Source organism: Myotis brandtii, unplaced genomic scaffold (assembly GCF_000412655.1).
Source record: "Myotis brandtii unplaced genomic scaffold, ASM41265v1 scaffold1270, whole genome shotgun sequence".
NCBI lineage: Eukaryota > Metazoa > Chordata > Mammalia > Chiroptera > Vespertilionidae > Myotis > Myotis brandtii.
This window is the reverse complement of record NW_005354465.1, coordinates 274,862-293,233: the sequence shown is the minus strand read 5'-3', so window position 1 is coordinate 293,233 and position 18,372 is coordinate 274,862. Positions and strand designations below refer to the sequence as shown.

At 46.8% G+C, this 18,372-nt stretch overlaps 2 protein-coding genes across 7 annotated transcripts in view; both read right to left on the bottom strand.

Annotated features, from left to right (window-relative positions):
• The window catches only part of LOC102259064 (chromosome unknown open reading frame, human C9orf24), a 17,000-nt gene extending 8,120 nt beyond the window's left edge, over positions 1-8,880 (bottom strand). The window contains exons 1-4 of the mRNA XM_014534230.1: positions 8,275-8,880; positions 3,487-3,631; positions 1,013-1,128; positions 2-27 (exon numbers count right to left, since the gene is read on the bottom strand). Of these exons, the coding sequence (XP_014389716.1) occupies positions 2-27; positions 1,013-1,128; positions 3,487-3,631; positions 8,275-8,409 (422 nt within the window). The 5' untranslated portion in view covers positions 8,410-8,880. The remainder of the gene's footprint in view (position 1; positions 28-1,012; positions 1,129-3,486; positions 3,632-8,274) is intronic.
• An 86-nt stretch (positions 8,881-8,966) lies between these two features.
• Positions 8,967-18,372, bottom strand: part of FAM219A (family with sequence similarity 219, member A) — a 50,404-nt gene continuing 40,998 nt past the window's right edge. For 3 of the 6 annotated variants that reach the window (XM_014534228.1, XM_005859517.2, XM_005859521.2), the window contains exons 2-6: positions 16,383-16,482; positions 13,335-13,437; positions 13,008-13,088; positions 12,311-12,365; positions 8,967-11,797 (exon numbers count right to left, since the gene is read on the bottom strand). In XM_014534228.1, coding sequence (XP_014389714.1) covers positions 11,639-11,797; positions 12,311-12,365; positions 13,008-13,088; positions 13,335-13,437; positions 16,383-16,482 — 498 coding nt within the window. In that variant the 3' untranslated portion in view covers positions 8,967-11,638. The remainder of the gene's footprint in view (positions 11,798-12,310; positions 12,366-13,007; positions 13,089-13,334; positions 13,438-16,382; positions 16,483-18,372) is intronic. The other 3 variants (XM_005859518.2, XM_005859519.2, XM_005859520.2) reach the window with 3 other exon arrangements.

Sequence of the window (18,372 nt, the reverse complement as noted above, 5' to 3'; positions counted from 1 at the left end):
TCGAACTGCTGTCTCCATCCCGGCTTCCTGGAAATGGCACACACGCTACCTCAAGCTCTGACCTGGAAGGACCCCCTTTTGGGGTTCTCCCTCCCAGCACCCTAGACCAGTCCCAGGCCGCGCCTAATGCCGTCCTCCAGACGCTCCCCTCTCTGCCCCGCCCCGTTTGGAGTTGTCGCCAGGCAACGCATTTACTCCGCCTACCTGGGGAGGGGAGGGGAGGGGGGAAGGAATGGAACTAGTTGGACCGGGTAGGCACCTGAGCGTCTGACAACCCAACCTCAGCGTTTGCCTTTGGTTTTACCCCTTTTTGTCTAGCTGACTCTGTCTAGCTATGTCTCCGCGTCTCTCTAACAGGGTGTTTTCAATATTGCCTGCCCATGAGAATCCCCTGGGAATTTGTGAAAAGTCCTGCTTCTTGAAGTTCTGATTCAGGACTTCAGTCAATCTAAGGTCAGCCATCAGCCTACAGTGAGAGCCCCTGCTGAGGCCTCAGAGTCTCCCACACTCCCTCAGACCCGGGGCTGGCCCGGACTCCTTCTCCCCTTGGATCACTCCCCTATGTTTTATCTGCATTGCCTCTGAGTGGCCTGATTTTCCCTCCTTTTGTCATTGCTGACATCACAGAGGGGAGAGTAGAGCAGGTAGACAGCCTAACACTGCTCCTTGGCCAGACGTGTGGAAGGAGCCAAGTGGCAAGCTTAGGAGTATAGATTGTCAAGGAGTGCACACTAGCCTATCCCCCATAGAACCCAGCCAGAAATTGGGACCCAGTGAAGCCAGTCCTGAGACTGGGACCCAGTGACCTAGCACAGCTCCACTCCTGGGTTCCCTCGTCTCCTGGAAAATACAAACCCTAGTGTCACAATTTCACGGATGGGAAAGAGGCCTGGGGCATTGCTGATGGGAAAGGGATGAGTAATTAATGGTGAAATATGTCACTGTGGTTTGGGAGGCGGAGGCGCGTGTGCATGTGTGCCCAGACGCCATCTGTGCTGAGCCCAGTAGATACCTTAGGCAGCCGGGGAAGGCATGTGGTACACTTGTTCCAGCCAGTGCAGCAGTAAGGTCCCATTCTCCATGCGTTACCCCAGTCGCTACACAAATAGTTGGGGTTGCATTTGTCTGCTGGATTGTAAGGGTGGAGGCATAAGACAGTGTTACTCCTTGTTCTACCCCAGGATCCCAGACTTCCTAAATGTTTCTCCTTTGATCCCCAGCACAAAACTGGATTCTCCCTGATTTCCCTCAGGCCAGTCAAAGCCCAGCCTGGCCCCATAATTGTCTTAGACACTGAGATACATCCCATTTTCTTTATTTTATTTTTTTGTTAATCACCTAAGGGATATTTTTCCATTGATTTTTTTAAAAGAGAGAATGGAAGGGAGGGGGAGAGACACAGAGACAGAAACAGTGAATGTGGTGAGAGAAACACATCAATTGGTTGCCTCCTGCATGTGCCCCAACCTGGGTTGGGGATTGAGCCTGCAACCAATGTACGTGCCCTTGACCCTTGACTGGAATCAAACCCGGGACACTTTAGTCCATGGGCCAACCTTCTATCCACTGAGCCAAAGCAGCTAGGGCTGCAGCCCATTTTCTATCTCAGGCTTGCTTCTACCTGGGTCTGGATCCTTTGAGCTGATTGCTTTTTATCGTGGCACAACCCTCTCTGAATGAGCCGATCTGGAAACTGGGCCTCTTCCCAGTTGTTCCCTCTCTCTCATCTTCCACATTTATTTCCCAAGTTTGCTTATTCTGCCTCCTTAAAACCACTTGAATCTATCCCCTCTTCCAGTCTCCCATGATCTCTCTCTGTATCTCTGCAGTGCCTTAACCCAGAGACTATATAATGTTGTGATCAATAGAATGGACTCTGAAGACAGACTGCTTGTCTTCAGATTTCAGCTCTGCCAGATATTAGCTGTGTGTTAATTTGACTGAGTTAATTTCACTGTATCTGTTTACTCAATTTTAAAATGGGGTAATAGTACTGTCTACTTTATAGGGTTGTTATGAGATCAAAATTAATTAGTATATCTAAATACTTGGAACTTAGAAAACTATTATTTTATTAGCCTACTGGTCTCCTTACCTCATTTTTGAAATCCCACAATCCAATCTCTACTCAAAAGCTCTGGCACTTTTTTTTTTACAGATGTAAATCTGACCAAGACACTTCCCTACTTAAAACCTTTCAAAGCCCTATTCACCTAATCACCCAAGTTTGTCCAACAAGGCCCTCTGTGATCCACTCTCCTAACAGTCTGAAAGAACACATATGAGAGACATCAGGAAAGGAGGTCTAGGAGCCCTAGAGAAAGGGCAAGTGTGCGTATGCGGCATGGCATTGGGATTTGGAGTTCTGGGTTGGTGGGTTGGACATACTGAGTTGGGGACATTCATGTAAAGATGACTATAGTCAGATGGAGAGAGGAATTCTGATGAGAAGTCGAGGCTAGAAATAAAGACTTGGAGTTGTCAGTAAAGACGTTGGTTAGATGAAATGGTATCAGAAGAGGAGTACGGAGAGAAGAGGGCTCAGATTAGCACTCGGAGGAACCCAATTTTTCCAGAATAGTTGACAAGACACCTAGGAAGTTGAGGCATCAGAGAAGCTGGGTAAGGAAGGCGTTTCAAGAAGTAGAGAGTGGTCAGAGAGTGAAATGCATAGGGTGGGTCTCGTAAGGTAAAGGTTGAAGAGTATCATGGATGTGGTAGTTAGAACCACACAAGAGCAGTTTTAATGTTTGAGTGTAGAAGATGCAGACCCCCAGTTTCAACTGGATGAAGATTTTGTCATCAATCTTTTCAACAAGTACTTATGAAGCTTGGTGCTATTTTTTATGTGGAGGAGGCACAGCTGTGATTAAGACATGACTCTCTGCTCTTTTGGGATGTACAGAGTAACAGATCATTAACATCTAATCAAATGAGAAAGATAATTTCTCATAAGGTGTAAGAAGGAGCGAGGAAGTAGATAGAAACAGTGAGTATAGACTGTCTCTGAAAATCTTGGTGATGAAGGGGAGAAGGAAGAGAGACTTTTTAGGCAGGAAGAAATTGGAAAAGGCTTCTAGGTGGAAGGGAAAGAGGTGTGGTAAGGCTGAGGGATGCAGGAGAGATGGGGAACTTGATGAAAAAGGGTCACTAAGAAGTTGGGAGGAGATGGCACTTGGATTTGTTTGGAGGAGGTTAATACTTCCTCTATCTCTGTGGGTATAAGACCTAGGCCTGTTCCAGTTCTTTAGCATAGACAAGGAGCTCCCAGAAGACAGGGCTGAATCTCCTCCAGGGTTAATGTCAGGTCAAGTGGTTTGGGAATCAAGCTGGAGTGGGGGTAGTTAGAGAAGAAGCCCCAGTCATGGGGGAGATAAGACTGAAATATGATCGGGGTAGAGGTCAGAATCCAAGTTGGGTTCAGATGGAGTGTCATTGTTGGGGTCACTGAATAGGGTAAGAGCTGGGCAAGGGGTGAGGCCCTACCTTCCTTTTGAGAGAGCCAGTATTTCTCAGGCAAGTAGGGGTGGCCTGGTATGGAACTCTTATAGGTGTAGTCCCGCACAGCACATTTAACCATCTTCTCTAGGGCTTCCTGATCCACAGGGCGCTGAAAAGTCTTAGGTGGGCCCTGTGCAAGGGGAGAGGGGAGGAAATGTCTAAGTGCACAGAAACTCCAGCCTTGGAGTCCTATTGGACTTAGATCCAGCCACTGTTGAGAAGGTCAGCCCAGGTGGGTCTCCCAACCGCCTCCCTTTTAAAAATTTTATTTATTTTTAAAAGTTGCTACATTTTAATAAACCAAACAGTTCTGGCCATGCATGATGACTATCAGGGACAAAACATATTAGAAATAACCAAAGGCAAACTAAAAAGTTATGGGAAATTCTTTGTTTGAAATGCCAAGGTATTTGGTGAATGTATGTATATAAAATAATTAAGTTCCACCAAAGTTAATTAGAAAAAAACCCCAAACAGGACAACACATGAATATTCTCTCCCCCCAAAAGTAAGAAAAATAAATCAGAAAAAGTCCCAGATTTCAAAACCACTACCTGTGCCTGAGGATTCCCACGCCAGCCTTGGTCCCCTCTGAATAGTTCTCTTATTTGAATTGCCCTTTGCTTCTTTCTTTTCATCTAAGACTAGGGCTTAGAGCCAGGCACTTGACTTCAGTCAGAGTGGTTTTCTGATGTTTTCATTTCTGTCCTTTTTTTTTGACTGGGTGGTTCTTAAGGACAGAGTTGGAAGCTCCTGTTCTCTTTCTTCAGACTGTACACTGCCTGTGTTTAATTTTAACTCAGAAAACTATGATTCTTTATCTATTCTATATACTAATTCCCTGTCAGTCACATGTTGCAAATATCTTCTCTCAGTTTTTGGCTTGTTGTATCTTCATTTTCTCTGTGGTATCTTTTGATGAACAAAAGTTCTTAATATTAACATGGTTGAATTTATTAACCTCTTATGTAGTGCTTTTGTGATTCGTTTAAGAAATCCATCCACACTCTAAGATAATGGAGACAATGTCTTATGTTTTCCTCTAATATAAGCCACAGTTTATTTTCCTTAAGCCTTTAATCTGTGAGGTATTGCTTTTGGGGTTTGGTGTGATTTAGGGATCAATTTTATTTTTATCTATATGGATAACCAATTGTCCCATTAAGTATCTATCTTCTCCCACAGATTTGCAATGTCACCCAAGCTTGGGTGTTGTGCAGTTTCACTGTGAGGCATCTAAATGTGGAATTCCTTCTATTTATTCTGTGGCTGTGGATTCATTTCTTTCATTAGTTCTGGAAAGTTCAGAGTTTTTCCCTCTTCAGATAATGCTTATTCTTTCTGCTTTTTTTTTATAGGACACCAAGTAGATGTGTGTGAATTTTCTCCTATCTTTCATACTGCTTAATGTTTCTTTCATATATCCTATCTCTTTGTCTCTCTGTGCTGCATTCTGGAAAATTTCTTTCATTCTATCTTTGATTCCACTGAGGCTTTTAAGCTGTGTCTAATCTGTTCTTTAACCCATCCAGTATCCCAATATGAATATTTGGTTTTAACACATATGGTTTTCATTTCTAAAATTCCTATTCAGTTCTTTTCTTACATTTGTCTGATATTTTAAAAATACAATCTCCTATTGTTTGCTCATTTTAATAATTTCACATTTTATTTTAAAAATTCATAATTATTTTGTAGTCATTAACTATTAATTTCAATATCTGAAGTCCTTGGAGGTTTAAATTGGTTGTTTCTGCTGACTGTCACATGGTGGTTTGTTTCCTTATAGCTCTTCTTGTGAGCTCAGATTTGATTGGCCTTATTCTAAAGGATACCTGGAAACATACATTGAGAATATTTTTCACCATAGAAGAGATACATTAATTGTGTGTGTGTGTGTGTGTGTGTGTGTGTGTATGTGTGTGTGTGTTGGGGGCAGGGAGCTAGAGATCACTGAACTTTCTGGTTCAGTTTGGAATTTGCAGGTTTAGTTCCTCCGTCTTTTAGCTAGCTGAAGACTTAAACTCCTGCTTGTAGTGCTGACATTTGTCTTCCAGACAATCCTGTCTTCTAAGTATACTTACCACTCACCTCCATGAGAGTACACAACAAAATAAAAATTTTTATGCAGGACCTAGCTGTTTTGAAGCAGGAGGGTTTTCAGAGTTTTCTAGACCACACTGTACTGCCAGAAGCAAAAGCCTTTCCTTCATTCCTTTTTAAAAAATATGTTTTTGTTGATTTCAGAGAGGAAGGGAGAGAGAAACATCAGTAATGAGAGATAATCATTGATCAGATCGCACCCACAACCCAAGCATGTGCCCTGACCGGGAGTGGAACTGAGGCACTCAACCACTGACCCTCGCTGGCGGGCTTTCATTTTTAATCCCACTGCTACTCTGAAGCCGTCTGGCCAGGTTACTAAGGGTTACTACATCCAAGAGATTCCTTTCTGTGTCGACATTTGATACCGACCTTTGTCTAACAATGCTATCTTGGTTGGCTTCTCTGACTTTCTTTCTATCACTGTCTCCTTTTATGGCTCTTCTTCCTCTAGCTACCCTTTAAATATTGATATTCTCCACAGTTCTGGGATTGGTCATTTTCTTATTCTTCCTTCACAATCCTATTCACTCCTATGACTTCAGCTACTACTGATATATTGATGATTTAAAAATATATATCTGTAGCCCAAACCTCTTTCCTTTGCTTCAGAGCTAAGTATATCCAACTATCCACCAGACATATTTTCCTGAAAGTCCTTGAATATTTTTGCCCCCAAATCCATTCCAAATCTCTCTCTATGATTCCAAATCTCAATTTGTAGCACTGTCCATTCCTCCAGTTGCCAGAGCTCCCAATCCAGGAATCATCCTAATCTCTCCCCTCTTCTTTATATACTGATGGTGACCAAGACATGTTGATCTATTTTTTAAAAATTTTTTTCTATTGAGTGTGCAAAAGCAGGCAGGCGCGCTCATATTTTGCTGGTCAGCATGTAAATTATTACAAACCTTATTACAGAAATTTGAAGTGTATATCAAACATTTTTAAAATGTGCAAGTCCTTTCTCCTAACAATTTCATGTCTAGGAATTTATCTTTAGGGAACAGTTGATGCATAAAAAGATAGATATATACAAGAATAATATTAGCAAAATTTTTATAAATAATCTATACTTCCAATAACATATGATTTCTTAAATATACTAGTATCTTGGTACATTCATAAAATAAAATAGTATAGAGTCATTAAAATTATAAAATATGTTTCACAAGGAAAATGACCTGCCATATGGCTATACAAAAAAAGCAAGATTCAAAATATTAGTATACAACATGATACAATTTTCATAAAATATATTTGCTTCCTAAATGGGCATATAATAATAAATTAACAGTGGTTATTTGGGGTTGTGAGATTATAGGCCTTTTTTTCTTTGTGCCTCTTTGAGTTATCCCCATTTTCTGCATTAAGCAACAAATTCCCCTTTTCTCTGCCACAGTCTATCCTTATCTCCCACATACATCCTCCTCCCTCATCCTCTGCCCTCTCACTCTGCTTCCTGCCCTCAGCCCCAACCCCTTCAATCTCCTGCCACTGTAGCCAGAGTGGCCTAACTCACAATCTAATCATGACACTCACAGATTAAAAAACCTGGAGCATTATGTCCTTATTTCTTATCACAGCCTGAGGCTCTTCATGGTCTGCAGGCTCCTCTCCCTTGCACTAGTAGTTCTCAGTCCCTGGTGGGCCCCTGCCCCCAGGCTGCCCTATGGAAGCCTCCTCCCCCTGAATCTCTTAGTAGACCTGCCCTAAAGTCCCAGGAATGCTCTCCTCTTTCCAGCTCTTGGACCATTGCCCATGCCTTTGCTGGGGCATGTTCCACACAGCACAACCCTACTTTATTCACTTGTTTGCTGAGAGCTCCTGAAAGACAGCCTGGCACATGTAGATCCCCAACAAAGTTTGTTGGATGGTGCATACAGCTAATTTCCCTTAGAGCAGTGGTTCTCACCCTTCTGGCCCTTTAAGTACAGTTCCTCATGTTGTGACCCAACCATAAAATTATTTTCGTTGCTACTTCATAACTGTAATGTTGCTACTGTTATGAATCGTAACGTAAATATCTGATATGCAGGATGGTCTTAGGCGACCCCTGTGAAAGGGTTGTTCGACCGCCAAAGGGGTTGCGACCCACAGGTTGAGAACCGCTGCCTTAGACAGTCACCATTAGACTCACAGATCTCTCCATTTTGTGCAAGTGGCATAGACAGATACAAGGAGCCTGATATGCATGCACAAAAACATGACTATTGGACATTTTCTGGCATATCCCTCAGGCAGTCTCAGGACCTTTGCACGTTCTGATCATTCTGCCTGGAACCCTATTCTTTCAGCTCTTCACCTGGCTCTCATCTAGGTCTTCTATGACCTCTATTTGAGTAACTCTCTCTGGTTACTTTCCATTTCCACTACCCTGTTTACTTCCTTTATAGCATTTTGGATAATTTATAAAAGTCTTGTTTATTCCTTGACTTATCTAACTCTTTACATCTCCTAACTTGGTGTAGCAGAGCACTATGGAAGCAGGATCTTGCATTATTTTATATATCATTATAAATTCCACATCTAGGCAAAAGAATAAAAAACACACATGCAAAGCTACAAGTAATTACAAAAGTAACTATAACCACACACTGCCAGTCCATCCAGACATGCATGGCCATACGTATTAGCCTGCCCCTGTCCCCCACCCCAACCTCTACTTACCCGGCTCACAAACTTGTTGGGTTCCCAGGCCCACAGAGGTGGGTCGTTATAGACCTTCTTGATGGAGTTAGGAGCCCTGTAGGAGTCAGTGTAGGTGCTGATGGGGGTCCTGGTCTTTCGGGAGAAGAGGAACATAGTGGGGTCTAGGGAATGCCCAGGTGGGCTCTACCTACCAAGGGCTCCTGCAAACCATCAGTGATTCCCCCCCTTCCAGATCGCCCACACCTCTAGCCTGGCAGGTGCCCTTAGCTGCTATGATTCCCTTCTATGGAGGATCTCTCAACTTCCCCCTCTCACAGCTTTCCTGCTCCTACCCCACCCTGCTACCCCTTCCAGGATGGGCACTGCCCATTATGATATCACTTGGCTTAGTCCCAGCCCTGAGGAAGTGAGGAGGTCCAATTCTCTTCCTGCTCCAGCCTTTTCCTCCCTCAAGACTCTCAAAGGAAACCAATTTCCAAGAGTTCAGAAGGTCCCTGGAGATCTTCGAGGCCAACCTTCTCACTTTGATGAAGATAAGTGGAGGTTCCAAGGGGTCAAGTGACTCACCAGGGTGATGCAGCAGGTCAGTGGCAGGCTCGGCCTGGGAACCCATGAGTGGACGTAGAGTGAAATGTGCCTTCAGAGGATCTGTTTTCTCCCCCTTCCAGCCCACCTGGCCCTGGCCCACACCCCAGGTAGGGAGCTGAGGCTGACTTGTTTGATGCCTTTAATATCGTTATTTGTGTTACACGATACACAATCAAGGATGATGGTCAATACTGCGATGGAAATGTTAAAAAAAATATTATACACGGCTCATGTCTTCCACACACCTTCCTGGAAATAAATTAGTGAGCACGGAGAAACCTGGCTGGGTGGCAGCCAGAGCTGAGGGTTGAGGGAGTGTTAAGGCAGTATCTACAAGGGGGAAGAATGACAGGGGGCAAGCTAAGGCCTCAATTCCTCCCCTCCATCCTCCCAGACAGGGGAGGAGGGAACCACACACTTCCTAGACCCAGAGGTGCTGGCTGCCTCTCCCCACCACTTGTACACTGCCTCAGTTGGAAGTCCTTGCCTGCCAGGGAACTAGGTATGTCCTGCGTGGAGGGAGTGTTCCCTGGTTCCTCAGGGACAGAGGGGTTCAGCAGTGGGCCATAGTCACACAGCAAATCAGCAGCAAAGGTAGCAGTCTAAATGAGCCCTGGTGGGGCCCTACTTGGAAAAGAGGAAGTACCCATGTTCTCGAAGAGTGAGTCAAGAAACCCAAGGTGGTGGTGATAGTAGTAGGAGGCTTGGCGCTGGGGCCCAGATGACAGGGTGTAGGGATCTGACCTTGGTGGGAGAGATGGGCACAGTTGGGGGCTGGTATGGGCCTTGTGGGCCCTGCAGATACCGTCTCTGTCCTTGTCTCCCTTTGGCATTTTCTCATCATCTAACCAGGGTCCCTGTACAAGAGGAGGTAGGGCTGCGTTAGGGGTTGGAGAGCTTCACCTTAGTACTTTGGAGCTGGCGACCCCTGGGTGTAGTACAGGGAGAGCTGCTACCCTTCCTAAGTAGCAGCCTTATTCTCTCATTATCCTCTCTCCCTTCCAGCTCCACCTCCCAGGGAATGGGCTGTGAGGTGGCAGCATGGAAGAATGGAGGGTATACCCCCTGGCCCTGGGATATGGGGTTTGTGGGGGCATAGACCAGAGCAGTCTTAGGCTAACTGTGCTTTCATTTTTCTTTACATGGGGCAGGTCTCTATTGCCCAGTCCCAGGGGAGGACCTTGACTTTCATCATCAGCTTCTCTGGCATCTTCCCCACCCCAGCAACTGCAGCAGAGACAGCAGTACACACATTCTGACTCACAGACACCCCATATACCCACATACATAATATATACTCACACACATACACATTCATAGACACACACACATGTATTCCCAAATAGATCTGCATGCACTCAAACATACACAGGTCCCATAGGAACTCCCCCTTCTCCTTTTCACACAGACATACAACTCAGGAAGCCTCCTAGGTGTACTCAAAGACACACAGAGACCTCCCTATACACCTCCACAGAAATTCCTCTGACAAAGTTTCTTCAGAACTTTCAGACGCTGCTCATTTGACAGCTGAAGCCCAGGGAACGCAGTGGCTTGTTGAAGACCACCGGGACAGTGCCAGCGCTGGGGCTAGAACCAGGCTCTGAGTCCCAGTCCAGGGCGCTCAGTCCACTGCACTGCTGAACAGCCTCTCACACTGTGAACAGACCACACAGTCACTTCCTCACCATCTAGGACAGAAGCAGACATCTAAAAAGACAGGCCCACACAGAGACAGACGCACACCCTGACAGCCTCAGGCACACACGCATCCTATCAAGTGCTCCCTGCCATACACAGGCAGCCATAGCATTTTCCTAAGCTTGCTCCCTTGAAGGTTCTTACTGGGAAGAAGGATTTGAAATCTTGGGCTGGAGTGAGATGGGAATGGGGCATTCGAGGCTAGTGTTACCTCCTGCTTCTAGCCTGGGACAGAGGCCAATGAACAGAAGCATTTGCGTGTGTGAGTGCGCGTGTATGTGTATGTGTGTGTGTGGGGGTGGGGTGGGGAGGGGGTTGGCAGAGAGATACATTGGTTAAGGGCAGGTGAGGACAGATCATATCATCCCAACCATCCCAAACTCTGGCCTGTCTCTAAGGCCTCTTACGCTCAACTCAGAGAACAAGGAAGGAAGGAAGGAAGGAGGGAAGGAAGGAAGGAAGGAAGGAAGGGGTGAATGGGGCAAAGAGGAGGAAATAGGCAGTGATCCGATAGGTGGGGGACAATATTCCACTGGGCAACTTTGCCAGGCTTCCCATCTGGAGATGAGGGGAGAAATGCAAATAGGTACATGGCCAACAGGGGCTGCTGGAGGGGCTCCAAGGTGCTAGACCTTGCCCCCACTCCAATGGGCCTTTCTACCTCAGAGTCCCTTTCCTTACTGGGCTGGGGGTTCATGGCTTCATGGGGTGGGGCCAAGCCCCTGGCTTTGTGATCCCTCCCACTCATTACTGTTGGCCTCCCTGCTGTCCAGTCCCCCACTCTCCCACTGGACTGTAGCTTTGGGGAGAGCAAAAAGGTGCTGGGCAAAGTCCCCCAAGTAACTGGACAAACAGCCCCTTCCCCTCCTCAGTTTCTGGGGTAGAGAGAGACCCGGTTTTGGTTTCTCCGGCTCCATGAACACACAGAGGTACACGTCCTACCATAGGAGGAAGCAATGACTTTTACGAGGTTGGCGGCTGTAGGGGACGCGGGGCCGGGGGGCTGGCAGAAGAGCTGGGGAGGGGTCTGCCCCTGCCCTGTCTAACCTGGCCCCCAGTGGCCCGGCTCCATTGGCTGCGGCAGCCCCACCCACTACTGAATGTGGCAGGCAGTGGAGGACGTGGCCTGGCAGCACATGCAAGTGGGGTTCACGGACTTGGGGGGAATGAGGTCCAGGTCCTCGTCGTCGGGGATCTCATCTAACCGGTAGCCATCCTTCAGCAGCTGGATGTTCAAATCTTGGTTGATCTGCTGTAGACAAAGGGGGGGGAGGTCAGGCTCCAGGGATCCAGGGGCACCAACCACCAGGCCTTCCCCAGATCTGTCCCATCCCAGGTCTCTCCAGAAACCCCTGGCTTCACCCCTAATTCAGTTCGGGCCTCACTTTCTTTACAGGCACTTCCTTGTGAGGCTCTGCCCCGTGACAGACCCCACCCCATTCTATAGGTAACTTTCCACCTCAGGCCCTGTCTCTATTAGGGCCCTGCTCCTACTTGAGGCACATCCCCGTACGGTGTCATCTGTTTTTCATGTTGCATTCTATGTAAGTGACAACCCTGGGTTCAAGTCCCACCCTAATCCCAGGATCCCCTAGGTTGAGGCCAGGGTCTAACAGCCTCACCTTTATTCAGCCCTGCCCCGTTTAGGACCCACCCCCACGGCGGCTCTGCCTGGCTTGGCCCATAGCACCGCTCAGGTGTGATTTGGCATTGGCCCATCCCTGCTTGGAGGGGTGTGTCTAGGGTAGGAAGGGTGGGGCCTCACCTCAGCAGAGGAGTAGCCAGAAGAGGAGTATCTGGACATGTCAAAGTCATCATCGCTGGCCATGGAGAAAAGGAGACAGAGGGAAGTGATTCCTGGAAATTAAATAGAAAACTCCCTGCACCACCCCCTGACCCCCACCAGTCAATACCCCACCCTTCTCCCGCACTTCCAAATAAACAGCTCAATCTAAATGAAAACTGCTTGCTGTACAAATGGAGTTTTAAGACAGGTTCCCTAGCCCCACCTTTCTAAATAAATTGCCACCTTTAACCTCTTTCTGAGTAGAGATGCTATTCCTTTTCCCCCACCTCTCCCCCTTTTTATCTAGGCTCAAATCACCCTGGCTTGTTGAGTTTTCCCAAAGTCCAGGTCTAGCCAGGTGTGTTCCCAGCAGTAGGGCTGCTCCCTTGCAGGGGGCAAGGTATTAAGCATTGAATCAGTGCCCATTCTCAGAGCAGCCATTGGATCAGTTGTCCCTGAATAGCAATAGATTGTACCAGTCCCATTTTCCTCTCTCTGCTCTTCCCCACCTCCAGGTAAAAATTCCAGTCCCTGGGGGCTTCATCCTTGGAGAGTTCCTGGCTGTCTGAGGAATATCTCAATTCTGACACTATAACAGTATGGCCTGTACAGTCCACCTGTATGCTCACACAGGTTCCTGTGGCTTGCCCAGCTGCCCCAACATCCCCATACACACCTGTCAGTGTCAAGGGCTACCAGTGGCTTCTCGTCTGGGCTCTGGTCAAGCGAGGAATAGCCTTTATTGGGAACGACCAGCCTGGGTGGAGAATTTGGGGGATTGGATTGGCAATGGGAGCACACAAGTCTGGTGAGGAATTGGGTTGGGCCCCACCCCACCACTTCCCTTCCCCCTCTCCCTCCCGCTTGGATTCTGTTGAGATTCTCTGCTCTCAGAGAGGAGCTAGGCCTGAGGAAGGAGGGAAGAGAGGAAGGCTCAGGACCAGCATCAGGACAGATGCTGACTGGCAGGGTCCAGGTGGGGTGTGTGTGTGGGGGTGTCTACCTTGTCCGGGCCATGACAGTGTTCTTCTTGGGTTGTTGGATTACAGGGCTACCCATACTTCCATTCTTCAGGGAGCCCTTCCGGGCCAGCTCCCGTTGCTTCTCTGCAGGGGAATATGGGAAGGAAGCTGTGTCCTGCCCCCAGGACCACCCTACCTTACTGCTCAGGGCAGCCTAGGCTGGGCCTCCATTGGGAAACTCTTTGCTTCTGTAGAACTGTGGAGGGATCCTAATTCCAGGCTCTGCTGCTCGGTGGAGACAGTACTTGGCCCTGCACAACCTGAGACAGACAGTGAGGAGCAACGGGAAAGCTGACCCCTGTCTTCCAGGAGCTGTACTCCCATGTGGAGCAGTTAGTGTGTGCTCGATGCCAGAGAAAGGTTAGAGAGGGAGAGATGGAGCAGAAGGATGGGGCCGTCAGGGCCTCCTACAGACGACATCTTGAACTGGAGAGAGCAGGGCATTCTAGGAAGGAGGGATAGTGTATACAGAAATGCATTTAGAAGTGAGCATAATAAGTGTGGATCTGGATGGAATGGAGGGTGAAGATGGAGGACAGGTTGAAAAAGTAAGATACATTTATTCAGTCATTTGTTTATTAACAACATCTATGTCACCAATCCCAGGACCTGTGCTAAGGGGCTAGGGACTCCCTCTGATGACAAACTCAGGGCATGACCTTGAATGCCAGATAGAGGGGTTTGGGATTAATGTGGGAGGAAAAGGAGCCACCAAGGGTTATGGAGTAGGAGAGGCAGAATGGGGCCGGCAGGGTCAGGGGCAAGAGGCTGGGGGAGCCCCTCTGGCTATCCTTCTGACTCTCTGCTAGCCTCTGGAGTTCTCTGAGGCTCCAGAGCCCACCAGATTCGTGGGGCTGGCCACCAGGTGACCTACTGTCTGGTGTGTGGCACTGTTACCAGGAACCAGTAATCTGCTGGTCTGGTTCCTGGTAAAGGCCTTCTACCCTTCCTACTCATCTCAAGTAGAGCTTAGATGTGGGGAAAGGGACTGTTGGGTGGAGAGGGATGCTAGGGGAAAGTACTCATAAAATAACCACAGCTCCGGAGAGGAAGGATGGGTGGGCATTTCCGGCAACCGTGACTCTGGACTTCCCTCTGACTGCCCTGTCTCCGACTCTCTCATCTCCAGGTGGCTGACCCTCTTTACTTTGCCACTGCTCATCTGGCTCCTTCAGTTTTTCCCCAGCCTCTTTTCAGCAGGCAGCAGCTACCATTACCACTCCAAGCCTCTAGGGGGTGCAATTTGCCTTAAAATTCCTGGAGGTGGTGGTGGTGATTTTTCCCCTTAGTGCTACTGGGCAAGGTTTTGAATTTTAATGAGGAGTTCGGTGGTAATGTAACGGAAAAGGAAAAAATTGTTATTTTAAAAGCATGTTTGAAAGTGAAAAAATGCAAAGAATAAACTGGCAAAACCAAACTACAGTCTACTGTGCAACTACTTAAAAGAATGAAATCATTCTCTATAGACTGGCATTGGAAGAAGTTCCAAGGCATTAAGTGGAAAACAAAAACAAAAGAAGTTTCAGAAAATGTGTACATGTTACCACTTATGTTAAATACAACAAAAAGTAAAAGACAGAAAACAAAAACAAAAGAAGTTTCAGAAAATGTGTACAGTATGTTACCACTTATGTTAAATACAACAAAGAGTAAAAGACGGCCTGACGGGTGTGGCTCAGTGGTTAGGCATCGACCTATGAACCAGGTCGTCATGGTTGGATTCCCAGTCAGAGCATATTCCATCCCCAGTGGGGGGTGTGATTCTCTTTCATCATTCATGTTTCTTTCCCTCTCCCTTCCTCTCTGAAATCAATAAAAGTATATATATATTTTTAAAAAGTAAAAAGCAAAAACTTGGAATGATTATCTTGGGAGAAGATGTGATAGGGAGAATAAAAGAAGTTATACTTGTTAGAACACTTGTATTGTTAAATTAAACAATAATATACAAAACTCGCTGTACTTTGAGTCTGATATTTGGAAGAGGAACAAATGCCACTGAGAGAACTGCTCCCTTGTTTAGAAAAACAGCCTGAGGGGTTCTTTAGCTGTGATCTGCAAGGAGAAAAGCAAGGTAAAAAACAAAACAAAGCCTTTTTTCAAAAAAATAAAAGAACAGAACTCTGTGAAAAGGGAGTCCTGGCGGCTGCAGTGGGAGAAGGTTCAGGATAGAAGGTTTAGGCTCTTAGAGCTGCTGAGGGGCCCACTCTTCAGTGGGCAGCTGGAGCCTGCGGAGAAAGGGAAGGCAGAGGAGTTTTGAAGGCTAGTGATTCCCTGTATGTAATCGTAAACTCTCCTGGATGTACTGTGTTGTAATTTCTCTTCACAAACCAAATTTTTAATAAAAGCCTATTATATGAAGCAGCCTTGGTCCCTGAAGAGACAGGGGCAGTGTTCGGCCTAGGGTGAAGTGAGAACAGCAGCTGCTGGAGCTATGGGCAGTGGCTGGGAGCCAAGTGACTTCAAAGAGCAGGCTGTAGCGTCAACTGACTTCAGAATGGACATGAGAAAAACCCCAAGGGAAAGGTGACCCTGGAAAGGGGGAGAGATATTTGAGTTTACTAAAAAACACTAAGAAAAAGCTCCCCGAAACTGGAGCCCACTAGGCCCTGAGATGTCCGGATGGGCTGAGGATGGAATGGGGAGAGTGGCTCAGCTTCTAGGCTTTGGAATCCTCATTCTTTCTAACCCTCAGACATAGCAACTGCCACCCACCTCTAAGGCAGCTTCGCAGCCCGGTTCAGTGTTGAATGGGACCGCCATGCCTTTATCCCTGCCCCTCTCCCCTGGAATAACTGGAGCCATCTTGGCCTCAGAGACGCCTCCTAGAGTTTTGGGTCCTGCAGAGCACTGTAACGTCCCTCTTTGCCTTGCAAGAAATAAGGTACCTGGCAGTGACAGTGATTTGGTGGCTTGAGTCTTGGAACCATCTGGCCCTAGGTGGTTTAATTTGTGGCACCATGTTGCAGACCCAGCCCAGAGCACCTGGTCCATTCCCCGCATCTCTCTCACCCCCCAGACCCACTCACCCAGCTTTACTTGGAGCGGGGATGGTTTGTAATTCATGGCTACTGACTCACCCTCCCGGGCATCACAGTCTCCGTCTGAGATGGAGGCGGCGGCTGGGTCCTGGCAGGGAGAAAGCAGAGAGACAGGAAGTTCAAGGAAGTGAACACAAGAGGCTGTTGCTCTCAGCCCTGAAGCTGGCCTTCCCACTGGACCCCTGGACCTCTGAGAGCATCCGCCCCTGACAGCAGGCAGGAGATTCAGGGAGGGAGAGGCAGACCCGTCCACCTTGAGAGGAAGATCCTGAACTGGGTAGAAGAGCCAAGGATCCCGGCTTCACTTACACTCACCTGGATGTCTATCTTCTAAGTCCTGGGTCATCTGGCCTCCTGTAGAAGGCCCCCCGCAATTCTTGAAGCCCACAGGATCTCCTTCTCCAACCTCCCATACTAGTTGCTTGCTCCCTAGGGCCCTTCCCGTATACTTGTCTGGAAAGGTCTTTCTAGGTTCCTGTGAGTTTAAGTCTGCATTAAGGTCAGAGTAGCTGCTCCCTAAGACAGGCCTTCACACCCCTTCCCCCCTCCATTTCCTCTAGCACTAGACAGGTCCCTTCACAGGATCCAGAGAACTGACTGGCCAACCAGGCCATACAAAAAAGAGTTCTCACGAGGACTTCTCTGTTTCACAGGTGAGTCCTAAAGAATGTCTTCTCGAAAGCCTAAAAGGTTGGCTGTGTATGGTAGGTGAGAAGACAAATACTGACAAATCAGCCGGTGGTGAGTTAGTCCTGTGTTGCTTGCTCATTAATCTAGCCTCACTCTTCCCTCGAAAACACCACAAACCTCTGCTACAGGATCCAGGGCCCTGGCCAACCCTGCCTCAGTCAGTTGGAAAGTCATTCACATTCTCCATGAGACACTGATGACCTATTGATACTGCCATCCAAGGCATCTGCCTAGAGCAGTGATGGCGAACCTTTGGAGCTCGGCGTGTCAGCATTTTGAAAAACCTTAACTTAACTCTGGTGCCGTGTCACATATAGAAATTTTTTGATGTTTGCAACCATAGTAAAACAAAGATGTATATTTTTGATATTTATTTTATATATTTAAATGCTATTTAACAAAGAAAAATCAACCAAAAAAATGAGTTCACGTGTCACCTCTGACACGCGTGTGATAGGTTCGTCATCACTGGCCTAGAACTACAGAGTCTGAGGACTGCAGAGTGGATCCAAGGCTGTGCCTGTTCTGTCTCTGGGGATGTAGAGAGCAGACAGAGAGGCAGGTAGAATGCTGCAGGACTGGCCCCACAGTGTCAGGCCCAGAGATCTGAGTGGCTACGGTTGTACCATTAATAATGCGAATTTTTTCAATAGCTGGAGTTACACATATGTTGATATATATGTGATTTTATATGTATGCTATTTTGTTGTATTGACAACAAGCTTCAAAACTTCATATGTCAAATTTTCTGAAGGTGTTAACATCATAGGTACCGGTTAAAAATGTGGATTGACCCTTTACTAGTTAAAAATGTGGAATTTGTAATCAAAGAAAACATGATAATTTCAAGAGAAACATCAAAAGTGCTTTATTCAAAGTAATGTCCCTCCGCTAGCTACACATTTCCCCCATCTTTCAGGTAATTTGTGAATACTGTTCCAATAGAACTTTTCTTGTTTTGAGGCAGACCATTCAGAGACCCAATTTTCCATTTCTTCATATGTTTTAAAGTGCTGCTCAGAAAATATGTGTGCCATCGATGGGACCAAGTGGTAATTTGAAGGAGCAAGGTCTGTTGAATACAGCGGGTGGGTTAATACTTCGCAGGCAAGATCTTTTAACATGTCTTTAACTGGTTTTGAAGTGTGTGATGGTGTGTCATCATGAAGCAAAATTACTTTGCCGTGTCTTCTGGCACATTCTGGTCATTTCACGATTAAATCGTGGTTCAAATTGATTATTTATTGTCAGTAGCGATCAGTATTAACGGTTTCACCTGGTTTTAGAA